Raw genomic sequence first — 24,025 nt, forward strand, 5'->3', positions numbered from 1 at the left:
TGATTTATTAATTGTAATAACCACAGTTGCTATGATATCAAGACCACTAATCCCCATCTCTACATGGATGCCACTGACACGGACTGACCCGTTTGTAGCAACAAGGTCTAAGATATTTCTATTGTGCATGGGCTGCCAAACTAGCTGCTCAAGACAGTTTTTGGGAAACTGGTTTAAAAGTACTTCGCAAGCCTTTCTGCCTGTACCCTCTGCAGTGATTCCCAAAGGCATCCCCCAGTCTATACTCAGTAGGTCAAAGTTTCCTCCAACTAGTATTTCATGACCTGGGTATTGACACGCTACTGACCTTAAACTTTCTTTGAATGACCCTAAGACTTTCTTTGAATGTTCCTAGAACTGTCACAGTGGAATCAGGGGGCTGGTAAAAACATCAAACAATTAACTTGTTTATAGTTAACTTGGTGTCACCTAGACCTGTTATACACAACTGGATATCTTCGCTCACTCTGACCTCAACAGAGGCAGCTGCAATGAACACTTCCACTCCTTTTGTGTCTAATCTATCCTTCCGATACATATTCCATGACTCACTAAATATCTCAGAGCTTTCTACTTTGTATTCCAGTCAGCTCTCTGTCCCAAAAACATAATTTGAGCATAAGAACTTTCTTGGAGGGAAATACATTTGGGAACTTTACTGTGGACACTTTCACAATTTACTAATAAAATTTTGACAGTCTAAGTGTCTTTACTATGAACGTAGTCTGATTTCACTATTGGCGTATCACATTCAAAGTACCCCAAACTACAGCCTAGTCTAGAAAAACACCACCCATAAGCACTACACTACTACTATGCTATCCGAGTAGCTGATTCCTTTGTGTGTGCACCCAACCTACCAAGAATATCAAGAGGAGTCCTACAATTAGGCACTCGACAGCGCAGGTTAGGAAATCTGCAGCCAAGACTATATCAGTGTGTCGATGTAGCCTTTGGTCGAGACCCTTCACTCGGCTCCAAACCAACGGATTCTGGTCAAATCTGGGAACAATGCTGAAAACTGTAAGTTCTATGGGCACCACATGCCACATGTGCAAGGCCAGCAGCCAGCCGCCTGTATGGACTGAAAATTGCCTCAGAATGCATTCAACAAGCACTGTTGGTGTCAACATGAGCCACAAATAGCAGATTGCTGAACCCTGCTAGTTCAATAGCTACAGGAGGAGGAGGAGATTAGTGTTTAACGTCCAGTCGACAATAAGGTCATTAGAGATGGAGCACAAGCTCGGATTAGGGATGGAGGAGGAAGGAAATCAGTCATGCTCTTTCAAAGGAACCATTCCGGCATTTGCCTGATATGGTTTAGGGAACTCAAGGAAAACCCACATCAGGATGGCTCGAGACGGGTTTGAACCATTGTCCAGTGTGCTAACCACTGTGCCACCTTGCTCGGTAATAGCCACAGGCAAGGCATCCTTCACATCTCAGATGAGGCCACCCAACAGATACATTGAGTCCACAGTGGCTTTCTTTCCAGCCCTGAATACTTATCTCTCTAAGGGAATCCATAGCGTGCCTAATGTTGGAGCTCCCAAAAACCAGCAAACCCCTGCCAAGATATGCCTGCTCAGATCCTGCTGAACAAATGGCCACCTGCTGACTTACAAGGCAAACAGGTGAGGCCTCAGTCCTCCGCCTCAAGCGACCCTACAGTGAGGGTGGATCCACTGCGTCAGATACATGAGGCGGCGACTCAGCAGCAGAGCCCATGAGTGAAACAAGTGACACCTAAGGTATCTTACGTGTTGCACCAGATTTTCCATCACCACTCCACCTCGAGGCAGCAGTGTGAAGGCAGCTGACCTTAGCCGAAAGCTCATTCAGCTGTTCATGAACTGCATCTAGCTGCTCCTGCATTCACACGTATCCTATTCTATGGTGGCAAGACTAACTAAAGAAGTAAATTATAGAAGTACACAGAAATAGGTTGAAGGTGTGAACTGAAATTTTCGTTAGGGAGGGCACTGGACAAGGGTAGTCCGCACAGCTTTGGTAGCCACAATGCTACTGTGATGTGGTTAGCGCATTTGCTAAGTAAACACCAGATTCGGCTCAAATCCCAGCAGTGGCATAAATTTTAACTAATTGCTTCAGCTTTCATCCTTATCGAAGATAAAGTTAAGCACTTGTCTCCAGCAAAATTTTCGCCCAGCATACAGAAATCTACATACACAACTTGCTACCCTTCTGACGTGTCACCAACGGATGCTGACGTCTTAATGAGCTGTGTAGCTGCCAGTTCAGAAGAAACGAAAATTGGGCTACAGACTGAATTTATACTTACAGTTAAAAACACGAGATTAGACCTCTTAAAGGGGAAAAAGTCACTATGGAGATGTGAACAGATGACAGCCAAGAACCTGCCTGACTAGCTTACTAAACAAATGGATGCTTGTCTTCAAAACAACACAAATGAGCAACTACTGCACTACAGGTTGTTAGCACTAAGCACCACCAGAATCCACACAGAATGGCCAACAAGTTTCCCCAATCACTAGGATACGAAGTAGGCGACTGTTGACCATTCACTCCAAGGTATTTCCTACACAAATTAGACCAGCTTCACACAAGGTTACTTTGCAGTGCTGTTCAGTGTTTCACAAGCAGTGCTGCCACTGATGATAGTGCCACTGCTACAGACCGTAAGTGGTACTTCAGACATATGTTAGTGGTGCTAAAAAGCTCTGTTCACCATGTGTAAAATACTGAGCAATAGTGGAGGATGTATCCTTAAATGCTCAGCAAGACTTGGAGAAATTACGACAGATACTTGCTATCTTCTAGATCACTTTGTCAGAGAAGGAGATGGAATACATTTGAGGGGACACTTTCAAACAATGTAAAATACAGGACAGAAAAATGGTAATAGTATGAAAAGAATAGATTGCTACTCCTCATATAGTGGAGATGCCGAGTCACAGACAGACACAACAAAACAGTGCTAAAAACCTCAGCTGTGTGTGTGTGTGTGTGTGTGTGTGTGTGTGTGTGTGTGTGTGTGCGCGCGCGCGCACACTCTCCGTGAGTCAGCCTTTTGGCTGAAAGCTTACTTGTTTAGGAGTATTTTTGTTGTGCCTGTCTGTGACTCAATATCTCCAACCACATGGTGAGTAGCAACCTATCCTTTTCATAATATTGAGGAGATACTTTGTATTGCTGGACTTGAGGATGAGCTGCCATTACACAGCCCTACCTGGAAAAACTACTATCCCCAGGCCGCTGAAACTTTGCACCTAACATATTTTCTACTGCTCATTTGGAGTGCTGGGCCCAGCATGCTTTCTGGCAATTATATGCCATCTACTGTTGTCTTCTGGAATGGAAGCAGTTTCTCCAGCCAGTATTGCACAGCACTGTTGTGTTGTTGGCAGTGTTAGCCAGTCTCACAGTTGTCAGTGCGCCTCAGTGTGGACACGGAGTGGAGCACTTTGCCTTTGCCTCGTGTAGCAGGCTACACTCGTGTGCTACTGTAGCCTTGCACTTTTCATATCCACAGTATTTTGCAACGTACTTGCCACATCTGTTTTTATGCACTTCAGCAGACGTGCATTCAGAAGTGTGTATTGCTTGCTCCCATGTCGCCTGTGCACTTCACATTTGCCTCAGCGAGTGAGCAGCACTGTGCCACATGCTCTGCCCTTTGCCAGCCGAAGCACTGAGACAGCCCCTCTTGTGTTTTAACAGCTCAACACTGACCGCTGTGTTGGGCCCCGTGTCACCTAATAGTGTTTCTTGAACTCCAAGTTATCTGTGGTAACAACGAGGAGAGAAGGGAACACTATATGTCTCGGATTACCTTATGCACATCACCGTGTATGCCATGCCCGAGGTCCTCCGGCAGTTCTTTTGGGTGATCAGAGTTCACGCATCTCAGAGAATACTTAAATGCCACCTTTATCAGCCATTCTGAGGTGGAGGCATGCATTTAGAAAGGCAGTGACCATGCCCCTGCCTTGTTTGTCACCCTCCTATAGTTTGCCTCGCAGAGACCTGCGCTCTCACTGTGCCTTTTCCTGCAGTCCTCAGTCGCAGTCTTCCACTGTTTGATGTGCTGCAAGAAGCCTTTGTACTCCCCTTAACCTCTAAGGCTGCGTTCACACTGCCGGCCGGGCCGGGCCGGGCTGACGCGTACTGGCTCGGCTCGTGCCTATCCTGCTCAGGCCGACGAGTAGTGCATTCACACTGCGCGCCGCGCCGAGCCGGGTCGGCGAAATGGGGGAAAATCCACTTCTCCGATTTTCATGTTCTAAAAATTCTTAGCGGCATATAAGACTGCGCCACATCGTTTTATGAACTCATTTTTTCCTTAAAATTGTTACTTACGTCGTGAAAAAAGAAAAAGTCTACTTTTCGTTTCGCGTGATTTCTTAGTTTCGTAACGCTTCCCAACCGATTTTGAAGAAAGTATGCGGCTAAAAAATCTGATTTTTGTACACGTGCTAGTGTAACATCTTAGCTTCGTATTGAATCATTTATCTTTTCGTATTTCTTAACAGTCATTGTGAAATGATGCTATTTGTCAACGTTGTGCACTTGATTTACAAATCTTGTAGTGAAAAAGTTATGTAGCGGGTAGCTTACTGTTAGATGCGTTTTACACCATACATTGTTGCGAATGAAATGTAGCTAAAAGTACCAAAAAGTTTTTGAAATGATAATGACACTGATATCTGTCTCTGGTCACAAGGAATGCGAGATATTCAGTGGCGTCAGTGCCGCGTCCGCAAGCCACGGAGTTCGAGCGGTTACAGCTTGGTTTAATGTAGTCATATAATGCAGGACAGAAAAAAACTAATTACTAGTGATCAGTGGTGTAAAACTAATCACAAAAACAAACTGGAGATTTGTGATACGTTTACTGCAGAAACTGAAGCGCAATTCTGTAGTCTCGTTGTCTACTTTGACAGAAAAACTACTGTACATCGACACAGATGTGCGTTTCATTGTTCTTCATTGTTTTTTTTTTTTCTTCCTTGGCGGGCTGCGCTGCACTGTCAAGGTAATACCCACTCTTTGGCTAAATGGATGTCAGCTGCCGGAGGCCAAATAAATAAATTTTAAAAGATCCCCACCCTTCGACAGCTGACAAGCAAGTCAGTAGAAAACGCAGCTGCAGCCAACAGCTGCTCGCCTTTACCTAGTCTGTGCTGTGTAGAACAATGTCTTCACTCTTTTATTGGTATTGTTTTGACTCTGCATTTAGGAGAGTTTTTCTCTTTATATGAAGAACTTAAAAACTATCCTGAAAAAGTTTATTCAAATTACAGAATGAATCATCATACATTTCAGTATGTGCTGCAGAACATTCAAGACAAAATTTCTAAACAGAACACAAATTTTCGCAGAAGTATAACAGCAGAAGAAAAATTGTGTATAACGATAAGGTAAGATTCGTTAGTACACACTTTTTGGTTTGCAGTAGAACTTTGTACAGCATTCGCTACCTCCAGTTAATTGTAGTCATGCTTTTGTATTTTAAATTTCACAAACACTAACCTCTGAGGGGAAGAGAGTTTATGGGACTCCTGAGAATCATTAGGAAGTAATTAGCTTCGTCATTTTGGGTAATGTCTTGCTGTGCCTTCAACGAAGAATCGCAGAAATACTCCTTCAGAATTTTCCAAGTTTTTTCTTCTTTTTTCTTCATGATGCAGCGCTTGGCAGTGGTGATGGTTCATCATGTGGAGCCACTGATGACCTCACAGAATTCTTTTCATTACCTTGTAAGATAGACAGATTGATAGGCGAAGAGTTTTGAGATAATGCCCTTTGACTCAGTGGTTCTATCTCCACTGATAAGGAACTGCCACAGCATGACTTTACAATGCATTATCATCTGGTAGGGACACCTTTCCGTCCCTCAGTGACACTCATATCTGTCTCCGTTTACAAGTAAATGCGAACTATTCAGTGGCGGCAATGCCGCGATCGCTGGCAAGCTATTGTTGTAAATGCATGCAAATACGGTAGATTAAATAAATGAAATAAAAGTAATTTCGCATGTATCATCATAATAAACGTAATTTTTCCTCACTGATTGTGAAATGTGAGGTAACATCTTAAAATAAGACGTGTGCAGTCACACTTGTGAAGAAAGCAGAAGGGAGACGTGTGATGCGTGTACTGCAGAAGCTGTAGTGCTGCTCCACAGGCTCGCGCCTGCGGTCGGCTCGCGCCGGCAATATTAAACACTCCGAATGTCGTCGGCTCGGCTCCGGGAGGCTCACGCCGTGTCGACGCGGCCCGGCCGCCGGTGTGAACACCGCAATTCAAAACCATGTGTTTGATATCGAAGCGGGCGGCGGCCCGGCCAGGCTCGGCTCGGCCCGGCCGGCAGTGTGAACGCAGCCTAAGACTTAGCACAAGAGCTGGACTCTTCTCTGGTGGCAGAACTGCATCTGTTCGCCTGATAATGATAGAAACTGGTTGTCGGCGGGGGTTCAGCTGCTGCGGAAGTTTGAATTGGGTGAGCCACGAGCTCGGATGCCACATTCGTCCAGAAAAAAAAAAAAAAACCATAGCACTGGTGTCCACTGTAGTGCTTCTCTTGTCATCGGTTGTGGAGACAGTAGCCTGAGTTGGCCTCTTTGGCAAACATCTGGCACTTACAGGTTGCACAATAGTCTGTGAAAAAGCCCACAGCTGCTTGTCCAGTTGGAACAGTCCAATGCTCATTTCCATACTTCTTCTGATAGCTGCACTGGGACAATCATCTGTGTCACTTTCATCCATTGCCTCCCTGTACATGCCCATATACATAGGCCATGTTGTCATACGCAGGTGGCCAGGTGGGGCCACCGACTGAGCAAGCTCTTCTTGGTGGCAATTCACCACACACATTTCACACATTGGTCCACATGCTTAAAATCTCAACTTAGAATGGAACACTTGTCACCTTCCACAAGATTTCAAATGACGACGATGTTGTTATTAGATTCATTTGATTGCGGGTGACACTTTTAAGCTCTGTTTTTCAATAGCACTACGTTGTTGTTGGGGTCTCCAGTCCAGACTAGTTTGATGCAGCTCTCCATGCTACTCTATCCTGTGCAAGTTTCTTCATCGCCCGGTACCTACTGCAACCTACATCCTTCCGAATCTGCTTAGTGTATTCATCTCTTGGTCTCCCTCTACAATTTTTACCCTCCATGCTGCCCTCCGATACTAAATTGGTGATCCCTTGATGCCTCAGAACATGTCCTACCAACCGATTCCTTCTTCTAGTCAAGTTGTGCCACAAATTTCTCTTCTCCCAATTCTATTCAGTACCTCCTCATTAGTTATGTGATCTACTCATCTAATCTTCAGCATTCTTCTGTAGCACAGCACTATGCACAGAAAAATAATATAGAACTACAACGGGATCTTTGATATATTAATACTTCTCAACTGTGCTCACTGATTAGAAAATTTTACTCCTTCCTTCACAAGAGAAAAAGAATTAAAAACGTGCTGCACATCTTAGAAATGTACAGCCTATCAGCATGTAGTTGCCAGTGAGAAGAAAATAGTCACTGCAGGGTTATGAAAGTGTTGTGGCCTTCCATATACCCCCGCTCATTTACTTCTAATGCCTCACTGTACTACCAGCCGTACCCACAGTACAATACTCCAAACTGAATTTAAATTACTCTTATTAGTAGCCGTGGATTATAGTGAACACTATAAAATAACGAGTCTACTAACTAAATATAATACATGTGAATATCTCGATTGAAAGGGAGTTGATAAAAATGCTCACCAGAACAAAGAGCTACATGCTATCAGTTAAAAAAAAGTCAACAGCATGATCAACAACAGAAAGGATGCAGAATCATTTTATGGTTAAATGTTTTGCTCTATGGTAATGTTGGTCAGTCTGATCATGTAGAAAATCATCACAGTTTGGAACATTACCATAAAACTAAATGTGTTCCAGAGTAACTGAAACAGCATTATTTCATACAAGTATTTAGAACTTTTGTAAAATTCTCTCATTCATTTTGTGGAACATACAGACATAATGTTACCTGCGAGTATTGTGATGAAAAATATCACTTCAGATGTATGACAAACATTTATTTATAAACCAACTACAATCTGATTAAAATTACTTGATAGTTGACTCTTAACACACTGAAGCTAGTTTCCTCCAATCAGAGTGCTCAACATCACGCCCAAACAGTTGACCGTTGCTATACTGCAACAACTAATCTGTTCACTTCCAATCCCTTGTCCGACAGTCTTTCTTGATTTGTCTGGACCCTAAATCATGGGTCTGGCACTTATTTCACATTTCATCATACATGATAACAGCCCCCCCCCCCCCCCCACACACACACACGATGCTAATGAAATACACATTTCATACACAGCAATAACCTAACACTACTGGAGACTTCCGCACAAGAGGCGATTCAGCATCTCATATGCAGTTATCATAATCTTCTATTAGCTAAGCTTCGCAAGACATTGTTTGAAACAGAGTTTCTGAAGGCTGCAGTTCACAATTCATCATTGTCATTGGGTGATCACACTCAAAAAAATAACAACCAGACTCAGAGCTGTACTACAGCGCAGTGGTTATCATATTAAACTGCCATGTTGAGTGTCGTACAATAGAATCTCATCAATATGTCTAAAGCTTTTATTTCTAAATCTAAACAAACGAGTTATCATCATTTTGATTAAATTGATTTGTTTACATGTAATTTATTTTATTTCTAATTCTTTACTGATCCTTTTCATCATCACATTGACTTTTTTATTTGCTCTATTTTTCTTCCTATCACTTTTTTTGTTTGGAATCTGCCTCTGTCACCTATAACCTGCAACCAAGTGCCAATGAGGAGTGCTCATTGGTTGGTAATGTGGCAGCCAGTGTAGCCAACTAGATGATAGTTTCGGGTAACCAACGGTAATGAGAAATTACAGTTTGCTTTTAGCACTGAAACTAAACTACTTCTGTCTTATGTTTTCTTATAGAGGTTAGCTTAATTACAGTTTGCTTTTAGCACTGAAACTAAACTACTTCTGTCTTATGTTTTCTTATAGAGGTTAGCTTAATTACAGTTTGCTTTTAGCACTGAAACTAAACTACTTCTGTCTTATGTTTTCTTATAGAGGTTAGCTTTTATAGCCATGAACAAAGGGATCATGATTTTAGTTCTGCCACAGATTGTTGACCACTGCTTTCTCAGATACATTACACTTCGTTGTGGTTAGCTGACAACACAAGGTTAAATTCAAAGCTACAAAATGCTTTCTCTGCCACATTTCAGTCATTGGTCACTTAAAAGCAACTGTTGACAGAGCAGCTCACATTTCCGACATACCTCGCGGTGTCCACTTCCAACATTGCTCTATGTGAAACACCGATAACATTTGTGAAATGACTTGCCGAGTTTGTGTGTTACCTGCAACCGAGTGGTAGAGGTCTCAACCAATATGGCAACAACGTAGTGACAAGTGACAGGTGTCAACTATCAAGTAATTTTAAATGGACTATTGTTTCACAGCACTAGAGCAACATCTTCAGGGTCACATCTGTATATAAACACGAGAAAAACATTTAAAATGTAGTTTAACTGTACACAAAACTATACAGTAAAATTATCTTCTTACATTTATTTTACAACTTTGTTGAAGTGATAACCAGTAGACGACCGAATGTTCTCTGTCCAATTGTAATAAAAATGTTCAACCTTAAACAAGTTGGTAGTAAAGCTAGAATTCAGCAGAATGTGGGGATCATCATACCAATACAAGAAACCTAGAATAAGGATAGAGCAGTACACTAGATGGACATAAACGTGTAAAACAGATGATATGTGTAGGTGATGAACACCTAATTTAACCTGCTAAGGTAAAACAAATCTCTGAACCCACAGCCTTTTTGGTTGTACGATAGGTAATGAAGGTTACATCTTGATAAATGTTGCCTCCAAAACAATCATCAAGATAAAAGACTTGGGAAATGGAAAACAAAAATATTATGTACACCTACCAAAGGCAAAGCACCATTGTAACGATATGAGGAACGCAGAGGTCACCAAGACTGATTGTCTGTTTCAAAAGTGGCATTTTATGTATTGTAGACTTGACCGTCAACTATTATACAATTTGGCAGGCTCTGGTTGCAGATATCTGTTTTACCCTACCAGGTTCATGTAGGTTTTCACCACCCACACATATAATTTGTTCTACACTTTTACGTCCACCTAGTTCACCACATTATCCTTATTCTCGGTTCCCTTTAATAGAACAATGTTCCCTGCATTTTGCTATATTTTAGTTTGACTACCAACCTCTTGATTGAATATTCTTATTACAACTGGACAGAGACTGTTGGGTCATCCACTGCTTACCCTTGAGTAAGTAATGAAATAAATGAAAGTACATAATATTCTTATACAGTTTTGTGTACAATTCAACTAGATTTTAACTGAACCATCTTTATTCATTTTGATCTTGTTTATTAACAAATGCTATCCTGAAGATGCGACTCTAATAATGAAATAAAACTAGTTGGTACAGAACTAAATATCTATCATACAGCTGGAGCAGTTTTTTTTTCCATCATGATACAATTCCACAGTCGTGGATGCCCCAGTCGTGGATGCCCACATATACAGACTTTTTCTGTTATGTGTGAGTAGCTGTAACGGGGAAAACCAGATGAAGAGAACAAAGAGTTTAGGTGAATGAAGATTTGGTATACAGGAGAACCAGAAAGAAATGGTATACGAATGTTAGTGCACATACAAGAGAAAATCAAAAGAAAATGAAAAGTAACAACTGGTAACAATATGAAAATGGTTCAATATTTGTTCTAAATGACACATATACCTGGAACAAAAAACTGTCCATCTTGTCCCTGTGTGGCATACTGTACAATAGCGCCACCCGTTGAAGCATTAGTCATGGTGAGGGTGTGCAAGCCTTGTACCGTTTCCCCTTGGCTGCCAATCTGAATTGTGCCGGGTATCACTGCAACAAAAGACTTTTCTCTTAATCCACATTACACTACCTGTCAATGTGGGCAGGAACATATTGATATAAAACTTATGACATTTTAACTTGCAGTGACTCCATATACAAAATGTAACACAGGGGAATACAAATAATATTTACATCTAAAATTGAAAGTATCAGAAAATGATTAGTATGTAGTATAATTTGAATAATCAAAAATAATCCGAGGATGGCAAATGGAAGCTAAAACAAGCTCTCAAATGTAAAAAGCAACACTCAGTAGGGTTTCTCAGAACAACAAAGTTAATTACACAGACTGATAATTAAAAGTTAAGTGCACTGTGCAAGGGCGTACCCAGTGGAGTACAGGGAGCAGCTTGTGCCATTACCCCCTCCCCCACAAAAACAAAAAAATACTTTTTAACAGAACTCTCATCCTGCTTCATAAAACAGATAGACTTATCAGTTTGAAGCAAGCCAGACTATGTAACAGATATTTAGCAGTACCAAGTGCTCCCAGAGCCACTTGTTGCAAAATGAAAACCTCTTTCATTAATTACCCCCCCCCCCCCCCCCCACACACACACACACACACACACACACACACACACACACACACACACACACACACACACAACCAGAGCCTGGGTACACTCTTGACATGGTGACATGCAAAAGCCCTAAAAGTTCAAAATTACAAATGTCTGAAGCAAGAATTCAGATATTTATTAAGATATGCAAACAAGGTATCAGAAGAGAAATGGTACATTAGTTAGTACATTATTTTTGTCATGAGTCTCATATAAGCAAAAGTACACAAAATTTTTAAGACGTGCAAAGTCTGGCAGTTCTGAGCCATTGATACAGAAGTGAGATAACTTAAACAGGTAGTCTAAGAAAGCTCCTTCCCCTAAACATCTGTTTACTTGCTTGTGGTACACCTAAGCCCTTGCCATTGCCAACACATTTATTCTAATTCACCAAGCATTTTGTGTATAGTTCCCTGGTATAGGATTTATGCTTTCCACCTATTGAAGATTGCGGATGTTATGTGTATAGCAGCTAAAGTAAGAGATACATGGATCAAGAATTTCCCTTGGATGAGTACTTCACAAAGCAGACAATAATTACAATAAAGGAGCAAATATTCCAAAAATGCTTTGTCATGCAAATGAACATGCTAATAAATTAACCAACATTTTTAGTATTCATGGCTACCCACAAAGGGTACTGCAGAATTCAATGAAAATATCCAAAGAGGACTTATGTAATTAATTTCATACACGAAAATAAGTGTGTGTGTATGTGTGTGTGTGTGTGTGTGTGTAGGAGGGGGGATGGGAGGGCGTGTTTGTGAGTACTCGGCTACAACTATCATTCACGTATGTTACCACCCACTGCTAAGCACAGGATACTATCTTTTTTTATCATATTATTTGTATTCTAAGCAGGACGCTTGCAAAATTCTGAAAATGTAAATGAAAAAAAATTAAATATAAGAATGGGAAAATGATAGATTTAAGATGTAAGAAGTCATACTTCTAAGAATAACAATGAGAACTATCCACATTTAAAAAAGATTGCACCTTTATGCGATTCAGCATCCTTGCTAATCCCTCTGCCTGCTGCAGATTAGTTACTCCTATAATGCAGAAATACCAACTTTTTTCCCCGATCTCAGTCCAATCAGCTATGAATAAAAAATACAAACTGCCTAAGGAGAACCTCTTTACTTTGTTATACCACTGAAAAGAATCCACATTTTATTTTCAAAATAATTTTGCATCTCAGCTGAAGAAACAGTACATATTTGTATCATTACTCTTTGATCAAAAATACATCTACATGTAGAAGTAGATGCAGGTGATCCAAAACAACACAAACCGAAATTGCAAAATGGAAAGGAGCTGAAAATATCAGCACTAGATATCACCCTGTGGCACAACATGCAGTTGAACATAACATGCTTAAATGCAATGGCTGCTTTACTATTCAGGCCATCTGGATCCTTCCCTACACCACCAGCTTTTCTGAACTATGCAAATGGAATTCACCCTTAGAACACATTGTCTGCTCAAAAATTATCCCAGCCTCAACCTATGGTAACCTAATGTCTCCCATCTCCCCTCACCCTCTTTACGTGTGCCATCACCCTCTGCTAATACACCCCCCCCCCCACTACCTCATGTGGTGCGCCTGGTTGCAGTCTCGTCATGCCGCATCCTAGTCCCTGCTTGCTCTGTCAGACAGCACTCTTCTCTCCCCCACTCGTACCCTGTTATCCCTTCTCTGCCCCCTCCAGGCTGCTGCTTCTGTTCAAGGTGACAGTTGCATTCTGGTCCAAGCAGTCGGATATAGTGGTCATGTGTGGGTCAGGCGTGATTGCTTGTGTGAACGAATGTGTGTGTGAAACTTCCTGGCAGATTAAAACTGTGTGCCCGACCGAGACTCGAACTCGGGACCTTTGCCTTTCGCGGGCAAGTGCTCTACCTTCTGAGCTACCGAAGCACGACTCACGCCCGGTCCTCACAGCTTTACTTCTGCCAGTATCTCGTCTCCTACCTTCCAAACTTTACAGAAGCTCTCCTGCGAACCTTGTTCTGCAAGCTCTCCTGCGAACCTTGCAGAACAAGGTTCGCAGGAGAGCTTCTGCAGTTTGGAAGGTAGGAGACGAGATACTGGCAGATGTAAAGCTGTGAGGACCGGGCGTGAGTCGTGCTTCGGTAGCTCAGAAGGTAGAGCACTTGCCCGCGAAAGGCAAAGGTCCCGAGTTCGAGTCTCGGTCGGGCACACAGTTTTAATCTGCCAGGAAGTTTCATATCAGCGCACACTCCGCTGCAGAGTGAAAATCTCATTCTGGAATGTGTGTGTTTTTTCCTTTTCTGAAGAAAGCTTTGGCTGAAAGCTAAATGTGTAATAGCGTTTTCATTTTGCCTGTCTGCAATTCAATGTGTCATCTTTACAGTGAGTAGCAATCTACCTTTTTCCTTATATTGTAAATACAATATTAAAAGATAGGATACGGTAAGGGATCAACAAATGAAAGGGTACTAAAATAATGAGATGCAACTTAGCATTTGCCCAGAATCTCTTATCCTCAGTGCCAGGGGAACAGTGCATAGTGACGTTATAAGATGACTAATGCAATAAAGTGAACTACACTTCTAAGATTGCCTGCTGATAAAGAACAACTTCAGGAACTGGGATTAGGGATTCTACTTTCATTCAGTATAGCAATATGATAAATATACTTTGGAGAGTGACAAAAATTATAAACTTGGTAGCCAATATCAATATTCTGACAAATTGACACTCACTATATTGTCACCATCAGAGACATGTATGCTTCAGATATCTTCATCTTGTGAACAGTAAACTTTTGCAAAGTTTATCTCTCAACACTACCTCAGCCAGCGTCAGTAGTATCATTGGTATGTGTTGTTACATGTTGATGTGAACGTGTAAGTTTAGTTCCTTTGTTCGTCTGTTTCGTTTTTGTCACTGTTAAAATGCTAACCATCGAAGAATGTATGTTTTTAGTCGAACTAGTGTTCAAAGCTGGCGGTAAATACACAGTTTCAGTTCATCAAACATTTAATTCAGTTTTCCTAGAGACAACACTCCCACATCGCGATACTGTAACAGATTTGATTAACAAATTTTGAAGTACGAGTTCAGTGACAGATTCACTGAGAAGTGGTCGTCCTAGCATTTTGTCTGAGGATAAACAACTCGATATTTTGATAAAATGTCGATTAGTCTGTACAAGTCAGTAAGAAATCTCGCCCAGGAAATCTATGTTAGTGTCGGAATCGCCCACACAGCTGTAAGGAAAAAATTAGAACTTTTCCCATACAAAGTGACAGTCATGCAAGAACTGAAAAATACTGATCATGGCACGAGACCGAATTACTGTCAATGGTTCAAAAATTTCGTTCAACAAAATGGAAGGGATATTCTTAATGAAACGTTTTCACTGATGGGGCATGGTTTCATTTGTCCGGGTACATGAACTCTCAAAATTCTCATATGTGGAGTACTGCATAACCATTGTGTATTCATGAGAAACCACTTCATTCTGTGAAAATAGAGGTTTGGATTGCAATTTCTAGACATCAAATTGTGGGTACCATGTTTTTCAACAAAACAATAAACGCACAACGATACTGCAGTGATATTCTGTACCCATTCATAGGAGAACTTGAGTTAAGTGGAATACTGAACAGTTATTTTCATCACGATGATGCAACTACACAAACAGCTCGCGTTTCAGTGTCACTGCTTGCTGATGTTTTTGGTAATCGCATAATTTCACAGGGACTTTGGCCTCCACGATCGCCTGACTTTTTCTTCTAGGGTGCAGCAAAAGCAACTGTCTACAAAAACCGTCCAAAATCCATCAATGAATTGAAAACTGCAATATCCACTTTCACTGCTTCTGTTGCAAAAGAAGTGTTACAGCTTGTGTTTGGAAGTTTGGAAACATGATTAGATGAATTGAATTGTGTATTCAACAACATGAGTGGGGGGGGGGGGGGGGGGGGGCATTTTCAACATTAAATGTTAAAATTTATAAGTAAAAACGAATATTCAATGAATTAATAACTTGTATTTCACTGAGTTTCATTTCAGTATATTCACTGTGGCATGTAGCACCACCACAACAAATATACAACAAGATAACAGAGTAAATTTGTGGTGCAAGATTTGAATTCTGTCTTGTCTTCCAAAAATCAAACTTCAAAACAGCCAACTTAACAATGCACTATTTCTAGTTTGGCAACAGTACTCTCTGTCCATTCTAAACTCCCAGTCGTTGAAATGTCACCTCCTGATCCCAATCTATCATTTATTTGGATCCTCCTTTCTGTGTGTGCTTTGACAGGGACCCTAAAAAACTTTATTTCTGAATATTTCAGTAATTGTTTTATTCACTCCTGTGTCTTCTGTTGCTCAACAAATGGAAATTTTATTGTGGTTCCATGCATTAAGTAAAAGCACCAATGTGTTAAAATCATGAAACAAAAACATTACACACAATGGTATCAAGCAACAACGAATTACACACGATAGGATATACCTCGATGACATCGATGAGACATTATAGCTTAACTATTTTCTGTTTTTACTGTGAGACTCCTTCAAAACAGTGCAAATACATGTCAACTTTTTCATACTGTGTTAACAGGAGTCTGTTTTAATATACATTTAACAGAACACACACAGATTCAAGATCACAGGGAATATTATCTGCAGCAAGGAAGGTTAGAGGGGAAACCACAAAGGTGTTATGTAACAACACAAATTAAGGTAACTAGATAATGAGCTTTACACTCACTACTTTAAAAAATACTTTAAACGAATATTGGCTATGGAATCACAAAAAACACAAATATGACAGGGAAACAAATTATACTTCCTACAAAAACTAGCTACACATTCCTTTTTGATGTAGAGAATTTCAACAATCATAAATCACAAAGATTTCACTTGTGCTCTAGCTACGGGGTTTCCCAATAAACATATATGGCTACACTGCACAGTTTCATACTGTTTTGAGGTACGGAGTAGGGCTGGGAAGGGGGAGGGACTGAAGATACTGAAACCAGTAAGGCCATAAGGCCACTTGGACCACAAAAGTAGAGGACTGCATGTGCATAGCAACACCAGAAATGACATAAATGTACTACATGCAGCTGTGGCCCGTGTTGTCGAAGATGTTCAACACTATTTCGCCTATAGCTCAAATAAAATAATACTGTGATTGACAAATTGCAGTGGCACAGGCCAGTGTTGCTGGCAGCAGCATACTTTCAGTACTCACAAAGCAGACTACACAGCTAATATGTGGCCCTCGAGAAAGGAATACAATCAGCTGGCTGTCAACCTCTACCTTTCAACTTATTTAAATGTCAACCGCAAAATTATTTTAATCTCAGTATAATGATAAAGCCATACGGCTTGGCACATTTGGCCATACAGAATTCACTTGCTCCATTATTCCAGTCATTGCAATGAAGATTTGCCATCTGTAACAGTTATAATAAGTCAGTATCTTCAAAGGCTTTTGTGGCTAGAGTCAGCTCCCAGAAAATTCTTCAGGGTTGTAGGCCACATCATATTATAAAACGGAGAACTAACTGCAAGTGTCCAAGTTATAAATGGACACTTGTTTGAATGGTTATACAGTTGGTTCAACATTCTATAACATGATGCTAGCTCCAACCCAGAAGAACTGTATGGACACTATTGCTAGGTTATTTCCCTGATTAAGTTGTGCCATTCTAAAGAGAGAATGGAACAGCAGAAGAATTTATTATATCTTTAAATGCATGACACACAGTTGCATAATTGTCTTTGTAATATAACTACCGCCTTTGGTTCACATCATCACAGTATAAAAGAGCTATTGTTATTCACATGTTGTAGCCCACATCAATATCACAAACCATGTATTTCTGTCCTATCTGAACTGCTAAATGTATACAGAACTCAACTGGTATCTTCATACAAAATGTGTTCTGTCCCAAGTTATTTTTATTTAATTTTGATAGCAATTTGATATTACAGGAAAATCAGTATTATAAGTTGGTGAATGTAGCTACAAATATCTAAGGAGTATAGTTATTAGCACTTCACCTGATTATGTGTTTAGTTCATGTTGACATTTAATTTCAGCAAGAAAGCGAGCGATACACCAATCAAATGTCAACACTACCCTGTTCCTCAACAGTTACTTGTAGAATTTCATGAGAACAGGATTCACACATGAAATAATGTTAAGTTATTTAGACTACAGGAGAGTTAAATCATAGGAATTTTTAATATTATAAACCCAATTAGTTACCGTTGATAATTACAATCAACTGACACATTTTAAACATTAATTTAATCCTAACTTGAAATGAGTTCCAACACATGTCAGACTTATCGATGTCACTCCACTGTGACAACACAGGCTGCCATGTTACTTAGCTGTGTGGAAGGGCCACGCATCCTTGCCTCACAATTTGTGATTGCTCATCTATGTGAGGGTGAGTGGCCACGTCAAACCAAACTGCAAGGATGTGGAAATAATTACCATGAAAATTCAGTGCTCTACTGACAAGCAAATGACAATGCCAAACTCAGGATACAGAGGGCTGGATGTGTTCCTAATGAAAATGCCAATGATAAATCACATTCTTAATTCTGCATAAAATGGCTATGTTATTCTTCTGAAAGATTAAAAAGGCACAAATCTGAAGAAGTAGACTATTAGCCTCCATCTGAAATCAAACCAGCTGATTTTTATACTTAACACCCGCCCCCCCCCCCCCACCCACACACACACACACACACACACACACACACACACACACACAGAGAGAGAGAGAGAGAGAGAGAGAGAGAGAGAGAGAGAGAATAAAAATATCAATACAGACAGCAAGCCGCAGCCTTAAAAATGAAATTAGCTGTATCAACGTACATGAAGTCATGCAGCTTATGATAAAGTACCATGGATTTCCATAGTAGAAAGAAATACAACTTAGAGTTAAGAGAAGATAATACCTACAGAACCAACTCAATCATATGTAGTGTTTTTTCTTCTTATTTAAAATAAAACTGTCCAAATTCAGTTTCCAGAGTGCTTTCCTTTATTTCCATGTGGCCAGTTTCAAGCCTGTTGCCCATCCTCAGATCTATTACAGAAGAATTAAATTACAATGCATTCAAACGATGAACGGTTTACGGTTTATGTTTAGAAAGGCTCAAAATTTCTCAAGAAATTATTTACAGTTACAGAATACCAAGTCGAACATATAGAACTGAAAGTTCTCTGTCATAACTAACCATATGTCAGGCAACTGCAGCTTTATAAAAGTTGTGTTTTTTTTTTTTTTTTTTTTTTTTTTTTGCAAAATCTTATTGGCGCAACACCTACAGTGCTGAAAAACAACTCTCCCCTCCCCGCCTCTCTTGTGGACTAATGTAATTCATGTTTACTACAAAACAGTCAGGCATCAGCATCCAGACTCTCTGGTAGTGTGCACTTTGTGTGTGTGTGTGTGTGTGTGTGTGTGTGTGTGTGTGTGTGTGTGAGACAGAGAGAGAGAGAGAGAGAGAGAGAGAGAGAGTGTTTTGTATATTTCCGACGAAGGCCTTGTTGGCCGAAAGCTTTCTTTCTGACAGTCTTTTGTTGTACCCATCTGCGATTCAGCATCCCCACTATATGATAGAGTAGCAACTATTCTTTTCATAATATTGTCACGTTACATCCTGGATTTTCCATTATTTGATTGTGCTAAAAAAGTTTTATGCAGCAGCAGTAACCTGATGTACTGTTAGTTTACGACAGTGAACTTTCAGTTCTGTATTCGACACATTGCTCTGTAACTGTAACAAATGATATGTTGCACAACTGTATTATTATAACTAATTTCTAAAGCATGTTGAACCTTTCCAAACATAAATCTTAAACCACTTGTAGTTTGAACCAATTGTAATTTAATTTTACTGTAACAGATATGAAGGTAGGCAGCTACCCCAAAAGAAGTCATGTGGAAATACAGGAAAGCAATCTGGAGGCTGAATTTGGACGATCCCTGAAGACGAATATGTCTAGTTTTGATATTTTCTTTAATTTGTTTGTTTATTTATTTATGATGAATCAATTATGATCAATCAATATACAGAAAGGATTGACATGCAACAGGAACAATGATTACCTCTAGTATGGCCAACATGTAATGTACAATGACTGATACAGATCTACAGCAGAATATTCAAATGTGCAACATGTGGAGAATGGGAAGGAGTTTTATGCCACACAACTTTAGAGGCTGATCAACATACCCAGATAAAACAGAATCAGGAGTAAGAACTTATTTTTAAGTAAGATGTCCAGTTCCACTGAAAACACAAATGCTAAATAAAGACCTACACCTCATTTGCATGACAGGCAAACTTGTAACAGAGCCAGTAAATTGAGTCTGAAGAGAGCTTTCCATTATGAAGACCTTTCAGGATTGGGGTAATCTGCACTTAGGAAAGGAATAACATTTCCTGGTAAGTGGAGATACATGATGATGGTGGCGGTGATTAAGCTCAGTCACAAATTTGTTTGTCAGATGCAGAGGCAAACTTACCTTGCCTAAACGTTTAACTTCTAGTAACTTATGTTCCTATATTCTGTTACTTCTCAATGATGTAAATGCACAAGCTGACAGAATTTTGAAGGAGCACAGGGAGTAGGAACCAAGGGAAAGCGAACCAGACAAGCAATGTTTAAACCAACCTGCATGAGTCTGGTAGTGAGAAGGAATTGAGTGGGACGACACCTCGCTGTCCTCATTTGTGTCACACTCTGACGAGGATTCGACTCTACCCACTGCGAAAAAGATAACATCACACGCACCATTAACCCCAATGTCTGGTCCTTCAGTAGTGTGGTCCATTCTTGTTATGTGCATTACAAGCTTTTCATATATCTGCTATTTCCATACCCAATAATTTTAGAAGCCTCTCATTAAACAATCTGAAAAAATCTGTGTTATACAAATTAAGGAAAGCCTCAACTTTAATTTTGCTAAAACATCATTCGCAGCCAGAAAATCTTACTATTGTGCAGATTTGAACTAAACATTCTGAACATACTCAAGGTGTTACCAATTCTAAAATAACATGCAAGGTATAAAATAGTAATTCAGCTCAAAGTTTAAAGTAATGGAACATTCTAAATGTAAAACTGACATCGTGCAAGCTCCAAGTACCAGCACATAATTACAAATTTCAGTTTGTTACCTGCAATTTCACCACCACCAAGATCATTCAGTATTTTCCTGTAGGAAGGTCTCCTGGTCAATATATCTCTCCTTTTTTTGCTGGCTTCATCGTCATTTGATAAACTGTCATCACTGGCTGTTTCCACAACCTATGGATAAAATAACTTGCACTTACATAACAAGAAAATGTTAAGGAACCTATAGACTAGAAGTTTGTCTCATAACATAAATTTCCAGTCATTGCCTTAATGTACAGGAGACTCAACAAAACAAAACTTGAGTTTTCAGTTTCCTGTAAAGTAGCACCAATACATTGTATTGGAAACGTAACATACACAGCGATTGTTCAAAACAAACTTTAATCCCAAGTAATGTGTTCTCTCCCACTCAAATTTTCAGATCATCCTTCATGAACTTTCAAATTAAATAATATTTCTGAACCGGTTTGTCCTATACTTTTTTTTTTTTTTTTTAGTGATTCTAAAGTAACACTAATCACTTCTTTGTTAATGGTTTTCAAATCTATATACTCCAGAGTTTGAACATAAAGTTTTAAATGATGAGCATACAGCAAAAAATTATTTTGCTTCTTGGTATGGTAATCATAACACGCACCATTAACCCCAATGTCTGGTCCTTTAGTAGTGTGGTCCATTCTTGTTATGTGCATTACAAGCTTTTCACATAAAAGAAAAGATAAGCAGTTCATATATGCACAGGGAGGAAATGATTAATGTACTCAATTTTTTGGAAGTGGGTGACTATTTTCTTTGCATTACATTTGTATTTTTCCAAAGTTTTAATATTCAAGGCGTATGTTTCGAGCTAACCCAAAACAGAATTTTGTACTTTATTACCGGTTCGAAGTAGCTTTCCTTATGTTAATTCTGGTAGCATTAAATAATATCGTTGTAAATGTCATGATATTTAATTTGCTAGCGAGGGAATACATATTGTGAGCCCCCATGATAAATTTTTATCCAATGGCTTTCCTAAGAATTTCACACTTCCTGCAAATCCCAATTTTTGTGATGCATCTGAAAATCATTAGCTTTGCTTATTGTGATTTAAACTGCATTGAGTTTTTCCATGTTTAATTTTAATTCATTTAGATTAAACCAGTTGTCTAATTGTTATAAGGTAATCATGACAGTTTGATGAATTTGTTCGGCAATGCTGGTTTCAATCATTACAGATATATCATCTGCAAATAAAATGGAGTGACACTCAGTAATAAGCAGTAGATCTTGTATGTAAAATAAATAGAACGGGAAATAAGACTGAATCCTGATGCTACTCTTTGTGAAATGTTTTTACATTCTGAAACATAATTTTCTCCCTGATGTTATAATCAGTCTGTTTGTGGTTGGCTAGGTACGACCAAAACCATTCTAACACACTGCTCCTAATTCAATTTTTTTCCAGTTTAGAAAATAACAAGCAGTGGCTCACATCAAAGGTCTTTGATAGGTAAAAAAAAATAAAAATAAAAAAAATTTAAAAATCTGTGGCAAGCAGGGAGTTGTCTGCAGAGGTGCTAATTTTGCCTAAAAAACTGTTGATAACGTCACACACTTTTGTCAATCTTAAAAATCTTCTTCTATCTCCCCCCCCCCCCCCCCCCCCCCCACACACACACACAGATTAAGTCAGGACTTCAGTTGTGTTTTAGTTCCATGTATAATACTCTTTTTCTAGCACTAGATGTTTTTACTGCTTCAGTACCCCACTATACTGTACTTGTTATTGTTTTATGGTATACATTAAAAGGGGAGTTTCATTAAAAATGTGGAAGAAGTTTCCCAAGAACTTCAAAAAAAATTTCAGCACTTGAAATACAATATCAGGGTGGCCACAAGTTTCCCCAAGAGAAATTTCCTGATTTCCAGACATGTTTTAGGAATTTTCCCTGACAAATTTTGAGATCTCAAGGGTAAGCACAGACATAAATTGACAAAAAAACATAAGGACTTCCGTATTTCTCTCCTGTTCTATTTTGCTCATACGCTCCAGGGACGTGGAGAAAGGTCTGTAAAATACACAATAGAGAAATGGAGGTCCAGAACAACAAATTAAATGGCCTTCACCATATTGCTACAACGGTTAAAATTTAAAAACGTGGTCGACAACCCACGCGTTGTCCGCTAAAACGGCCGATAACTTAAGACAGCAAACTCAAACAGGAACATAACCAGTCAAAAAAGGGTATTCCGTCAGGAAATAGCAGACAGTTAAAAGTTGGGCACAACGTGCACAAAGTGGTGGGGGAGCGCCACTTAAATGGCAATGGCTAAAAAGATAGTGCCCAATACACAGTCTACTTAAAATGACCTCCTGTCAGGAGGGGGCAAGACGTGGTCAACCAAGCCACTGGGAGAGACTTAACAACCCAGTGCTTATTTCCATAAAGGGAGGACCAGTGGCAATACCAAAGTCACACCTCCTCTTGACAGACGGCAACACAGAGATGATCAGAGGGAATGTAAGAACTAATGGGCTGAGGTACGAGGACCGCACCCTTGGCAGCAGCGTCAGCAGCCTCCTTTCCCGTCAGACCGACATGACCAGGAACCCACACAAACCTTACAGTGGCTCCATCAAGAGTGAGCACGTGTAAGCTTTCCTGAAACCACTGCACTGAGAGATGGACGATGTACAGTGCACAGTTGTGATTTGGGTGTGCATGGAGGTGGGGTAGGAGTCAGCAAATTGACAGCACACGGAAAATGGTCACTCGAGTAAGTGACAGAAAGAACAGACCACTCAAGATAACGAGAAAGATTTGTAGTGCAGAATGATAGGTCCAAATGGTAATAGGTGCATGTGGAGTCCGAAAGGAATGTAGGTGTTCCTGTGTTAAGGCAGAAAAGGTTAAGTCGTTTAAGAATGTTAGCCAATAGGGCACCTCTCTGACAGGTTCTGGGAGAACCCCAAATGGGATGGTGGGCAGCAGAAATGGGTGACGTAGCTGCCCAATAACCTGGAGGAAGTCGGCCCTGGTGAAATCAAATGATGGAGGGATGTAAATGGTACAAAGGGAAGAGGTCAAGTGAGGAAGGAAAAGGCGAACTGCAACAGCTTGAAGGCGGGTAGTCAGGGAGATTGGTTGACTATGAACATCATCCCGTATGAGCAGCATGACTCCCCTATGAGATGGAATGCCGACCTCGGCCGGAAGGTCAGAATGGACCATGAAGAAATGAGAAAGCTCAAAGCAGTCATGAGGGTGCAATTTTGTTTCCTGAAGGCAGAGTACAAGTGGACACTGCAATTCCTAAAACAGACTT

The 24,025-nt window shown here is 40.1% G+C and overlaps 1 protein-coding gene across 3 annotated transcripts in view; it reads right to left on the reverse strand.

Moving 5' to 3' along the window:
• Positions 1–24,025, reverse strand: part of LOC124605302 (cyclic AMP-responsive element-binding protein 1) — a 63,985-nt gene that overhangs the window by 23,543 nt on the left and 16,417 nt on the right. For 2 of the 3 annotated variants that reach the window (XM_047136881.1, XM_047136882.1), the window contains exons 4-6: positions 20,758–20,887; positions 20,252–20,344; positions 10,849–10,989 (exon numbers count right to left, since the gene is read on the reverse strand). In XM_047136881.1, the coding sequence (XP_046992837.1) occupies positions 10,849–10,989; positions 20,252–20,344; positions 20,758–20,887 (364 nt within the window). The remainder of the gene's footprint in view (positions 1–10,848; positions 10,990–20,251; positions 20,345–20,757; positions 20,888–24,025) is intronic. The other variant, XM_047136883.1, reaches the window with a different exon arrangement.

Source organism: Schistocerca americana, chromosome 3, assembly GCF_021461395.2.
Source record: "Schistocerca americana isolate TAMUIC-IGC-003095 chromosome 3, iqSchAmer2.1, whole genome shotgun sequence".
In the NCBI taxonomy this organism is placed as follows: domain Eukaryota; kingdom Metazoa; phylum Arthropoda; class Insecta; order Orthoptera; family Acrididae; genus Schistocerca; species Schistocerca americana.